Source organism: Sorex fumeus, unplaced genomic scaffold (genome assembly GCF_029834395.1).
Source record: "Sorex fumeus unplaced genomic scaffold, SorFum_2.1 ptg000063l, whole genome shotgun sequence".
In the NCBI taxonomy this organism is placed as follows: domain Eukaryota; kingdom Metazoa; phylum Chordata; class Mammalia; order Eulipotyphla; family Soricidae; genus Sorex; species Sorex fumeus.
The window spans coordinates 72,942,334-72,955,602 of NW_026606120.1; the positions used below are offsets into that span (position 1 = coordinate 72,942,334).

The window sequence follows — 13,269 nt, forward strand, 5'->3', positions numbered from 1 at the left end:
TTACCATTGAGCAAGTCTTGATTAAAATACTGTCCCGTGCTTCATCTCCTTTAAGCGAAGCGGGGGGGGGGGGGGGGGGAGATGGGGAAGAGACACACAGTGAGGAAAACTAGCAAACTGCACCCCCAAAGACATGGAAGCGTCTTAAATGGGAGAGGCGACAAATCCAAGACATAGTGAGACTGCAAGTCAAAAGGAAGAGAGTAAGATAGGGCCTGGAGGGAGTGCAGGGCCTGGGAAACAGATGGTCGAACTCAACCCCCCCTCCACCTCCCCATGTTCCAACCACTTATGTGAGCCTATCAGCTCAGCTCTCTGGGATCACACCTACATGCAGCCAGCTCTGTACAAGCACCGCAAAAATGGGGTTCGACCCCCCAACAAGCATCAGAAACATAACTGTGTGCCTCAACTAAGAGTGTGAACCCCATCAGGCATGTGTGCTAGCACCACAATCGGAAAACTGACCTTGGCAAGCACCACAGCCGCGTGGGTGAGCACAACCTTCTGTGCAACCCCTAAAAATGTGCACTCACCACAGCCAGGCATTAAGCACACCCCCATCCTGCACAACAATGTGTGGGTGGGAGGCGGTGGGTGGGACTAGAGCAATAGTATAGCAGGTAAGGTGCTTGCCCTGCCCCTAGCCGACCTGGGTTCAATCCTTATATGGTTCCCCAAGCAAGCCAGGAGTAAGCCCTGAGCACAACTGAGTGTGACCCCAAAACTAAGAAAAAATAAAGATTTTTTTTTTTAAGCTTTTGGGTCACATCTAGTGGTGCTCAGAGGCTACTCCTAGCTTGATTCTTGAGGAACCATGTGGGACCAGGAATCAAACCTGGACTGGGGTTGGAAAGACAATCCAGCAGGTAAGATGCTGCTTGCTTGCTTTGAATGCGGATGACTGGGGTCTGATCCCCTGCATCCCACCCACAAGGTCCCTGGAGCTTCACCAGGAGTGATTCCCTAAGAGACCCAGGAGTAACCCCTGAGCATCGCTGGCTGTGGCCCAAAAACAAAAGAAAAAAAATTTTTTTTTTAAATCTGGATCTCTTGCATGCAAAGCATGTGCTGCAGAACATAGAGTTATCTCCTGAGCCCCAAAAACTTAAATTAAAAAAAAAAAAGATCATTATGGTTAGTGAATCAGACTTCTGACCTAATCCATCAGACCTTTGGCTAATCCTGATAAAAGCATCACACTGGGAGCCTTTACAGGACCATATACATCCACCTTAAAAAAAAAATACAGTGGGGCTGGAGCAATAGAACAGCGGGTAGGGCGTTTGCCTTGCATGTGGCCGACCTGAGTTCGATTCCCAGCATCCCATATGGTCCCCTGAGCGCCGCCAGGAGTAATTCCTGAGTGCAGAGCCAGGAGTAACTCCTGAGCATCGCCGGGTGTGACCCAAAAAGCAAAAAAAAAAAAAAAAAAAAAAAAAAACAGTGGTGGATGGGGCTGGAGCAACAGCACAGCAGGTAGGGCATCTGCCTTGCACACGGCCAACCTGGGTTCGATTCCCAGCATCCCATATAGTTCCCTGAGCACTGCCAGGGGTAATTCCTGAGTGCAGAGTCAGGAGTAACCCCTCTGCATGTGTAATTCCAAAAAGCAAAAAAAAAAACACCCTATGGTGGGCCGGTGCAGTAGTATATGGAAAGTAGGACACTTGCCTTGCATGTAGCCGAGCCAGGTTCAATCCCTGGTAACACATATGGTCCCCAGAAACCACCAGGAATGATCCCTGAGCACAGAACCACAAGCCCTGAGTAATGCTGGGTAAGGCCCAGAAACAAAATCCAAAACACACACAAACAAAAATGCTTCCATAGGGCCTCAAGAGAGGGCTGGGAGCAGCCTCACCTTGCATGCAGGAGGCCAGTTCAGTCCCTGGGACCACGTGTTTCCTGAGAGAGACCACAGGATGTGGTCCTAAAACCAACAGACAAAACTAAACAAAAAATCTTCCAGGGCTCCTACCAAGCTCAGGAAGTTGGTTTTGTTTTCTGGGCAACACCCAGCAATGTGAGCAGTGCTTTTGTTTGTTTCTGGGCTACACCCAGCTATATTCAGGGCTTACTCCTGGCTCTGTGCTCCTTAGCGCTGCAGGATCAGCAAGGGGTGGGGGGGAATTCTGGATTGTAGCAGGCGAGACTACTTTTGGAAGGAACAGAGGGGCAAAACAGAAAAGACAGGGGCCCAGGTCAAACAATATTAATAACTAACAAATGCTGGGGCTGAAAAGAGTAGAGTGTAAAGTCTTACACGCAGCCAACCCAGGTTTGATCCCGGACACTACTACGTGCTGCCCCAGAAGAGCACACATCTGGGTGTACCTCCCCCCACAAAGATGAACAGGTGCATATATTTACTGACTGCCTATCAGCAGCCAGTATTTTTTATACCACACCTATTTTCTTCTAATATTGAAAAGTCACATAAAGCATTATTTATTTATTTATTTAATTATTGCTTGCTTTTTTTTGTGGGTGGGGGTCACACCTGGCGATGCACAGGGGTTACTCCTGGCTCTGCACTCAGGAATTACTCCTGGCGGTGCTCAGGGGACCATATGGGATGCTGGGAATTGAACCCGGGTTGGCCGTGTGCAAGGCAAATGCCCTACGCTGTGCTATCTCTCCAGCCTCACATAAAGCATTATTAATCTCACTGCGCCAAGAAAAGTAGTTAAGAGTACCCAGCTCAGTGTAAACTGACAGTATTCAGAGTTAAGGGGTTGGGGAGAATAGTACAGCAGGGATGGCACTTGCATTGCTAACAACCGACCCGGGTTCGATCCCCAGCAACCCATATGGTCCCCTGAGCATCACTAGGAGTGATTCCTGAGTTCAGAGCCAAGAGTAACCCCTGAGCATTGTGGGGTGTGGCCCAGAAACCAAAACCAAAAAAAATTTCAGAATTTAGATATTAGGCTGGAGAGATAGTACAGGGTTTAAAGTGCCTGTACTGTAAAGGACTAGTTTTGCATGCCACCATCCCAAGTTGGATCACTAGAACGACACAGGTCCCCCAAGCCTAAGAGTACTGAGCACATACCCAGGAATAGTCCCAGAGGGCACTTCTGGGTGAGGCCCAACCCCTCCCTACCCACCACACCCAGAATGTAAAGTGCGTAAGTGCATGCCCTGCGAGCAGCCAAAGCCAGTTCAACCCTCTGAACCATATAATCAATCTTGGGCATTACCAGAGAGATTTCTGAGCACATGCCAGGTGGGTCCCTGAGCACCTCAGAGCATGGACTAAACCCCTACCTCAAAGAAAAAAAAAAAACCTACAAAATTATTGTCCCAGGATGGGCTGGAGAAAACAGTACAGCGGGGAGGGCACTTGCCTTGCACGCAGTCAACACAGGTTTGATCCCCGGCATCCCATATGGCCCCCTGAGCACCCCCTGAGCATCACCAGGTGTGGCTTAACCCCACTGCAACAACAAAATTTATCTCGTCTGCATAGTGCCAGAACCTGGGGCGTTTGTTCATTTTTTGTTTTTCTAATTTTGAGTGGTGGGAGGTCAAACTCAGGGCCTCACATTGAGTATAAGACAAACGCACTCCCATTGAGCCACTTCTTGGACCAAACTTGGGCTCTTTATACTGTGCAGTATACAAATTATGGATTTTGTTTTCTTCTCTCTCTCTCTCTCTCTTGATTTCTGGCCCACGCCCAGCTGTACTCAGGGCTTACTCCTGGCTCTGTGTTCTGGGATCACCTCTACCGGTGCCCAGGATGCAGAATGAACCTGGGTCAGCAGTATGTAACGCTCTATACACCTGCACAATCCTTCTAGCCTCAACTTAATCTCTTTCTTCTGTATTTTGCACCACACTCAGGGAATATGCCCATGGGTGCTTAGGAGACCATGTAGTCTAAACCCTAGGCTCCTATGCAAGTATGTGCTCCAGCCCACTAAGCCATCTTCCCCAGTCCTGGATAAATACCTGAGTAAGGGAGTACTTCTTATTTACTTTTACCTAATTTATCCAATTTCTACTTATTTAATCTATCATAATAATTTGCAGGGGCTGGAGCGATAGCACAGCGGTAGGGCATTTGCCTTGCAGGCGGCTGGCCTGGCCGACCCAAGTTCGATTCCTCCGCTCCTCTCCGAGAGCTCGGCAAGCTACCGAGATTATCTTGCCCACACGGCAAAGCCTGGCAAGCTCCCCGTGACGTATTCGATATGCCAAACACAGTAACAACAAAGTCTCACAATGGAGACATTACTGGGCCCGCTCGAGCAAATCGATGAACAACGGGAGGACAGTGCTACAATAATCTGCAAGGTAAGTATTATGATTATTTTACAGAAAATAAAAATTTAAAAGCTTAGAAAAAAATTACTAGTCCAAAACCATACTATTAATAAGGAGCAAAGTGTGAATTTGAGGAGCTGAAGAAATAGCACATTGGGTAGGGCATTTGCCTTGCACGCGGCCAACCTGGGTTCGATTCTCAGCATCCCATGTGGTTCCCTGAGCACTGCCAGGAGTAATTCCTGAGTGCAGAACCAGGAGTAACCCCTATGCATCGCTGGCTGTGAACCAAAAGGCAAAAAAAAAAGTCTGAATTTGAGGGGCCAGGGAAATAGTACAGCAGACAGGGCAACAGCTGAGCTGACCTGACCCCAGTTTCATCCTCTAGCTCCGCTAGGAGTGATCCCTCAGCACAGAGTAAGTCCTGAGCACCGTCGGGTGTGGCTCCAAAACAAATAAAACAAGTGAATCTCAATTTAGAGCTGTATATTATATGATAAATTTGGACTTCACTTTGCAGGCAATAAAGCCTTGGAATTCACAGGATCAGATGGGTAAGGTAAGGTAAGGTAAAGGCCCTCCCGTTGATCGTCGATTTGCTCGAGCGGGCCCAGTAACGTCTCCATTGGAGACTTTGTTGTTACTGTGCCTGGCATATCGAATACTCTCGGTAGCTTGCCGGGCTCTCCGAGAGGGGCGGAGGAATCGAACTCGGGTCGGCCATGTTGGCCGCTTGTAAGGCGAACGCCCTACCCGCTGTGATGGGCGATAAGGGTAATTATGGCAGCTGGAGAGATAGTACAGGAGGAGGTAAGGCTCTTGCCTTGCAATGTGGTCAACCCAGGTTTGATCCCCAGGACCCCATATGATCTCCCAAACATCATCAGGTGTGATTCCTGAGCACAGAGCCAGGAGCAAGCCCACAGCACCACAAAGTCATTTACAGTCTGACCTGAACTCCACAAGTGATAGATCACAACAGCAAGGTTGCCTTGCACTTTTGCACGAATTCCATCTCTGGCACTGGAAATGGTCGCCAAGCAGCACCAGGAATAAACCCTGACTTGCGTCGAGTGTGGACCCAAATCCCTCAACCCATACACAAAAATAGGAAACATAAAGTGGGGCTACATACTTCCTCTCTGTGTGGCCCTCTCTTCCCCAGGCTCAATTAATTATGCACTGATTCTGTGCATCTCAAGAACCTAACTTAATATCACAATCACTTGTGTAATTACGAGTTTACATCTGTTATTTCTCTGGGGTGAGTCCCCTGGAGAAAAGAGACTGTTACCCATGTGTTGTATTCCTGGCACAATCCCTCATACCCAGGAGATATAGTAAATGCTGGATAGAGGGATGGGGGGAGGGGGGCTAGAAAGAGGAACGGCTAATGCCATAACACACAGCAAGCTGGTGTGACCATGCTTAAGAGGTTCACGGTCTGGAGACTGACAAGATAACAATGAGAAATGAGGCTGTGACCAGACTGTCGGAGTATGAAATGCTAGGGAAAAAACTATCAGGGAGAGAAAGGAGAGCAAATGAAAATACTAAAACCTGGGTAGGGAGCTTGCCTTGCATGCAGCTGACCTGGGCTCAATTCCTGGCACCCTCAATGTTCTCCTGATCCCTGCCAGCAGTGATCCCTGAATAACACAGACCCAGGAGTAAGCTGTGAGCATCTCTGGGTATGGTTCAAACACAAATAAAACAACTCCCACCCCCCCCCCCCAAAAAACAGAAAGCTCTAAAGCCTGAAAGGTGGGGTGACAGCAATGTTTCTAGAAGGTGTACCTTTCCTTTACAAACTAGCATGTTTCTGGGTCAACAGACGTGCACTTGTGGAACACAAGTTCATTTGTTCTCAAGTAAAATGTAACATGTTGGATTAGCTGCATTTCGCATCATTTAAGTGGTTTTTGGATTATCCAAACGATTAACTCCCTGAGCCATCAGCATAAATAATAAGGTTAAACAGGCTGAGTGAGAAAGGCTTAGGAGCAGAGTTCATGCTACGCTGATCCTACCAGAAACGAGCCTTCAACTGCGGGTTCTAGTATGATGAACATCAGAATCTAGAAGTATCTATTTCCCCATGTGACCCTCAGGGGAACTGTGCTCCAGGAGGCCTTCCCGGGCGTGCAGGCTTCCTACAGGATTCCATGGGCGGTCAGCAGTGGACTGGCCACCACTCACACATTACCTGCTACTGTCAGAACACATGCTTGGGGAAATGTGTTTCCATGACTGAAGAGGTTCAAGCGCCATGAAAAACTCCCAAGAGGAAAAAGGCTCAGGGAGTCACAGGCGCCAAAACCCAGTTAGGCTGGGTTCTTTCTTTTGACCATTTGCTTTTCCTTCTTCCAGGGTTCTCAGTGAATAGGTGAAGGACAAACTCATTCAAAGGTGCCACTTGGAGACTACTTCCTGGGGATTTGTGGCTTTAGTTGTGGGGGTGGCAGGAACTGAACCCAGGGACTCGGGCAAGTGAAGTACACAAACTAACCTGCCCTATGAGTTGTTTAGTTTAGGGTTTTGTTTTTTTTTTTGCTTTTTGGGTCACACCCAGCGATGCTAAGGGGTTACTCCTGGCTCTGCACTCAGGAATTACTCCTGGCGGTGCTTGGGGGACCATATGGGATGCTGGGAATCAAACCTAGGTCAGCTGTGTGCAAGACAAACACCCTACCTGCTGTGCTATCATCCAACCCCCTATACACCAGTTTTGGGGTTTGTTTTGTTGCTTTTTTGTATTTTTTTCAATTGAATTGAACTCGTCGTGATTTACATTTAAATTTTATTTAACTCATGGTGGTTTACAGCGCTGTCTGCAACAGGGCTTCATGCATACAACATTGTCATACCATATCCCCCCAGGAGAGTATTTCCCTCCACCATGGTCTCGGGGTCCCTCTCCAAACACCATCTCCCCCCATGGTAAGCTCAGCTCTGAAGACCAGTGTAGACTCTGTTGCTTTGGGCCATTTGTTATTTCTTTACTGTGTTTCTTCATAGTCCACATCTGAGGGAGCATTCTGTTTGTCCCTCTCCTGGCTGACTTTACTCAACATGATCCCCTCTAGTTCTATCCGTACAGCAGCAAACTGCATGATTTTATCTTTTCCTCACAGCTGAGTCAGATTCTATTGTGTATCTGGACTATAGTTTATCACTGTTGGGTTTTTTTGTTTGTTTGGGGGCCACACCCAGTGAAGTTCAGAGGCTACTGGCTCCTTGCTCTGGAGTCACTTCTGGTGATGCTCAGAGACCAAATGGTGCCAAATGGTGCCAGGGACTGAACCCAGGTCTTCATCCTACAAAGTGCATGCAGTCACTGAAGCAATCTCTCTGCCCTCTGCATATATATTTTATTTATTTATTTCGGCATTTTGGATCACACCCAGCGATGCTCAGGGGTTACTCCTGGCTCTGCACTCAGGAATCACTCCTGGCAGTGCTCAGGGGACCGTATCAGATACCAGGGATTGAACCTGGATTGGCCACATGCAAGGCAAATGCCCTGCCCCCTGAACTATCACTCCTATCACTCAAGCTATGTTTAAAGTAGTAAGGCGGGCTGGGGATGGAGCTCTGAGGTAAAATATGCACATTCTATGTGTGAGGCCCTGGGCTCCACACCTGGTAGTGCTTAGGGACCATATGTGAAGCCAGGGATCTAACCTACTTAGGTTAGATCACTATCTCTCTGGCCCCAGAGAAAACCTTTTTAAAATGTGCAAAGGATCTTAAAAGATACTTATCCAATAAAATTATACAAATGGGGACAAGAGATAATTTCCTAACAAGCCCAGTGGCAGTGGTGGATGTCTTGCTGTCACAAAGACCCAAGTTTGATTCTTCATGCTACCCAACATGCTGAGTTCAATTCAGCGACACCAAAACGTGCATAAGCACCAGCTACTGCAACCACGTGTGAGCTCAAAGACCAAATGTGCAAGTCCCAGCATCGTAGCAATAAGAACAAAGGGGGGGGGAGAGAAGCAAAAATATACACACAAATGGCCAATACCCATGTGAAAAGATGTTTATTATTAATATCATAAGCGGCAGCAGAAAAGCAAATCAAAATTATGCTTTTGTTTTGGGGACACACCTGGCGGTGCTTAGGGCTTACTCCTGGCTCTGCATTCAGGAATCACTCCTGGCAGGCTCAGGGAACCACTTGTGGTGCCGGAGATTGAATTTGGGTCAGCCCTATCCACTGAACTGTCACTCTGGCCCCTCAAAATTATAATGAAATACCACTTTGCACTTAATAGGTTGAATATAAAGAACAAAATGACAGAGCTGGGAGCAGCACCCCCAATCTCAGCACTGACAGGTATGTCCCCTCAAAATAAAACTAAAGAAAAAGTCAAAACAACGGGGCCAGAACAATAATATGAAGAACTGAACGCAGGCTTTGCACACAGCAGGTCCAGATTTGATCCCAGGCACCAAACAGCGTGCCCCCCCACACCCCCAAACACACACCAGTATCACTAGAAGGAACTCCCAGAGCACTGAGTTGGGAGTAGTCCCTTACTACACCCCCTGCACGCGCACACACACACACACACACACACACACACACACACACACACAAGAGATAACAAGTTTGTAAGGAGTGGTAAAACTAACATTCCCATACATTGCTCGTGGAAACATTAAACGGTACAGATTCTCTGAAAACTAGGCTGATAGTTTCCCAAATACACATAATTACCAACAAGTGCCGCGAAGGGGAAGGCTTCACATCAGCAAGGAAGCTGCATGGGAATCTGGAACCTTAGATTACAACACACAGTGACCGTGGGTTTCTGCCAAGTACCCTCTGAGACAGTGTGGAGATCTCTAGGAAACTCAAGACCCCTGAGAGTAACAGGATTTTATACTCATTTGGGAAGATGCTTTCAGATCTCACATGAGGACTTTTAAGTAGGAGAATTTACTGCAGGTCAAGATGAAGCAGCTAGATTTGACTGGCCTCCACAGCTCAGCCTGACCCTGGCAGGAGCACCCACACCCACTGTATTTTCCCAGGCGCCCACCCCTTACAATCAGAGGCACAGGGCTTAAAGCCAGTGCCTTGCCAGTGAGCCCTCAAACTTGGGCAGGGAGCGGTTTTGGACCACATCATCATCTATGTTCAGGGGTCATTCTTGGTGGTGCTTGGGGGGCCATATGTGGTGCAGGGGCACATGCCTTACCCACTGTATTAACACTCTGACCCTTCAAACAAACGTTCTTAACATTAGCAAAGAAAGAGGTGACTGCTAGTCCAAGTGAGTGGGAGTCACAGACACTTCTCCATCTGTCATTCAGAAGCTTCCCCTGGAGGCTCACAGCTGAAAGATGCTGAAGCCGAGGCCCAATCATACCCCCAAAAACTGGCACGCGCAGGCCCACATCCCCGAGTGTGCATTCAGAGTCTCAAGCAAGAACTGACTGCTAGGCGATCCTGGCACTGGAAGGAGAGCTACGACAAGGAACAAGAAGCAAAAGGAGTAACACCTTCCACTTAAGTCCATAACATGAACACAGAAGGGGCCCAGGGATGAGTCAACCGTTCTTGACTTCAGGCACACAGTGTTCAGTGCTCACAGTTGAGTGGCATCTTTTGCTATGCCCAGAGGTAAGCTAAACCTCCTCTGCTTTAAGTAGGAAATCGGGACCCAGGTCCCTCCAAGCTAGCGCTAAGAGTCCTGATGCCAACACCTCATCAGACAGGGAACTTTCCTTTAGGAAGCAGGCTGAAGAACAAAATTAAGAGGCTGCCATCCATGCAGGAATATGGGGTTCACATTTTGATGACCCACTGTTCCTTGTAACTTTGTGAGATAGCCCCTGAGGCAGCAGAAAGCAGGAAGAACAAACTCTGCTGGTCATGAAACCGGTGATGTTCCAAAGCAGAGCCAGAATCCCCACCTCCAGGAAGGGCCTGGAAACGCTCTCCGGAGGCCAATCAATCAACAAAGACCTCAACATACACATGTTACTTTTCTATCTCAATGTAAAGATCTAAAGGCCAATCAATCAACAAAGACCTCAACATACACATGTTACTTTTCTGTCTCAATGTAAAGATCTAAAACTAGGGTCGCAGACTGTAGTTCATCAATCGCCAAAGACTCTATCAAAGCAAAGCAGTCTTACTGGTGCTTGGCCCAGTTTTTTGGTCTTTGAGGAAACTTCTCAGAAAAGTCACAAAGCCGAAAGAACTGAAACCCAGGGTCCTGAGAGATAATAGTGTGCGAGGTGCTTGCTTCTCATGTGGCTGATCTGGGTTCAATTCCCACATTCCATATATTCCCCTGAGCCTGCCAGGAGTGATCCCTGAATGCAGAGTCAGGAGTAAACCCTGAGCGCTGCTGGGTGTGGCCCAAAACCAAAATAATAATAATAATAACAATAACTGAAATCAACAGGAAGCCCTATCTATTAGCTTCACCGTCCTCATTCTATTGGTGGTTAGTTTTTCTAGTGTTTCTGAGGCTCTGCTCATTCCTGGTACCAAGATTGCCAACAAAATGGTTAAGAAGTCAGAGAATCAGTGGCTGGAAGAGGAAGAAGCCCCGAAACAAGTCATATGTAAAATTTTCCAGCACAAACACAGCGCTGGGCTCTGATTTCCTAAGAGGGGCTGCAGGCCAATCTCCAAGCAGTCCCAGGCCCCAGGAGTCCACTCTGGCTCATCCTTCTCCCCATCCAACCCACTCCGGTTCAGTCCCACCCCACACAACCCACAGCTCTGGACTAAGGGGGCCAGGCCTTTGACAGAGCACTTCAGGAGACGACAGAGAGACACACCTGATTTCTACCCTTCACAGTCCTGATCATCGGGCCTCTCCGATGGCCACATCCTCTCTTCTCCCGCACCCAGGGAGCCCCAGGTCGCGCGCGCGTGTGATTCAGGGAAGCCCGTGCCAGTGGATACATCTTGCTCCAGAAGAAATGAAAAAGCAAACCCGGGCAGGGCTTCCCCTGGGAACGAGGTCGGGTGGGGGCGTGCGGGGGGGGGCCCGACTCCAGTCACCAGACCACAGAAATCGGGGACTACCGAGGCGGATCGGTGCGATCGCCTGGTCAGGGGAGGGCGGCCGGCGAGCGAGGCCACGGCGGGACCCAGGTAGCAGCCGGGTGGGCGCGGAGCGAGGCCGGGGGGCGCGAGCCCGCCGCCCCCAGGCCTGGCCCGCGCCCCCGGGGCAGCCCGCCGCGAGCCGAGCACACGCAGGAGGCCGGGGGGAGGGGGCCCGCCCGGGGGGCGTGGGGGCGCGCGCGGGGGAGCTGGTTACCGTGTGGTTCACCCCCCACATCAGGACGCTGAGGATCGGCTCGCTGGCCCGGAATAGCTTCACTTTCTGGCACACGAAATGCTTCTTCTTGGTCTTGGTCTTGCTGGCGCTGAGCGGCGCCACCGCCACCGCCGTGGTGCTGGTGCAGTTGGACGACATGCCCGGGGCGGCGGCGGCGGCGGCGGCGACAGGGGGTGGCCGAGACGGCGCACAAGCCCGCGGCCCCAGGCCTCCCCCGGACCGAGCCCACCCCCGCCGCCTCAGCACGCCATGGTCGCGCCCGGCCCGCTACCTCCCGCCCCGCCCCGCCCCCGGCCCGCTCCTCCCCGCCCGGGTGGTACGGCCCGTCCCGGGGAGGCAGCGGCCACCCTCCCGCCCCTCCTCCCCGGGCCTGACAGCGCCCCGCCGGCGTCCGCGCGCGCCGAGCCGCGTGCCGGGGCGGGGAGCAGGCAGCGCCCGGCAGCTCTCGCCGTCTCTCGCGGGAGCGCCTCCCGCGCGGGCCCCGCCGCGCCAGGGCCGGGCTCGCTCCCGCCGCCCGACGCGCCAAGATGGCGGCGGCCCCACGGCTCCGGAGGGCGGGCGGGGCGCGAAGGCGAGGGGGCTGGCGCGTACCATCCCCGCCCCGGGGGGCCGCGGAGGAACTCGGCCGCGGGAAAAGGAAGTCCTGCCGGCGAGACGGCGGAACGCCCCCTCGCTCCACCCGCCGTGGATCGGCCCACTCCCCCGGGTCCTCGGCGCGCGCCTCCCGCGGGGCACGCCCCCTTCCCTCCGGGCCAATGAGCGGAGCCGGCCGGGAGCCCTGGGTTTTATGAATGGGCCCTGCACCCACTCACCTGCGCCCGGCTGGCTCCGGCCTGAGGGTCGCCTGGAGATCCCGCCGGCCACTGAACACACCTCTCCTACCGCAGAGGGTCGCGGTAGTCTTTTTCTTGACTTCAGGGAATCTGAACAAACTGCTTACACTTTGATGCACTGACTCCTCTTTGGATGACGTCTCTGTGTATATTCCGCACAAATTATGGGGTCACTATCCTTCTGGATATGGGAACTCGTAAATCTGGTGCTTTGCACGTGGTCGCTCTTTAAACGGTTACAAAAATAAATGTAAACTTTATTACCAAGTAATAAAATAAGAAAAGACATTGGGCTAGGGAAAAGACAGTATGGCGAGGGCACATGCTCTGCCTAGAGGAGGTTCAGGTTCACGGCTTATTCCCCTGATCACAGCCAGGCCCAAGCAGTAAACACAATAGCCTAGTGTCACATACACAAAAAAAATAATAAAAGTTATATCATAGGGAAACAGAATAAGATGATCAAATGAATAACAATTGCATATTACTTTTTCTCTGAAGAGGGACGTGCATTACAATGCCCGGAATCATAAATGCTCAAAAATAAAAATTCAGATTCAGTTTAAGCAGCATCAGAATTAGAAGTCAGCAGAACACAGACCTAGACCTGTTAATATGATCCACATATTAGCTGGTCTAGATCTGTAGCAGGGTCAGAGTGATAGTACAGCAGGTAGGGCATTTGCCTTGTAGGTGCCAGACCTGGGTTTAATCCCTGGCATCTCATATAGTTCCCTGAGCACTGCCAGGAGTGCAGAGCCAGGAATATTGTTCGATGTGGCCAAACACACGCGCACACACACACACACATACACACGCACACAAGCGCAAAAACCTAGAAG

General features: G+C 50.5%; 2 protein-coding genes across 2 annotated transcripts in view; one reads left to right on the forward strand and one right to left on the reverse strand.

Annotated features, from left to right (window-relative positions):
- Positions 1-12,114, reverse strand: part of PIP4K2B (phosphatidylinositol-5-phosphate 4-kinase type 2 beta) — a 28,695-nt gene extending 16,581 nt beyond the window's left edge. Inside the window, exon 1 of the mRNA XM_056128036.1 lies at positions 11,574-12,114. Within this exon, the coding sequence (XP_055984011.1) occupies positions 11,574-11,732 (159 nt within the window). The 5' untranslated portion in view covers positions 11,733-12,114. The remainder of the gene's footprint in view (positions 1-11,573) is intronic.
- The window catches only part of PSMB3 (proteasome 20S subunit beta 3), a 61,205-nt gene that overhangs the window by 28,953 nt on the left and 18,983 nt on the right, over positions 1-13,269 (forward strand). The gene's annotated exons all lie outside the window — the stretch shown is intronic.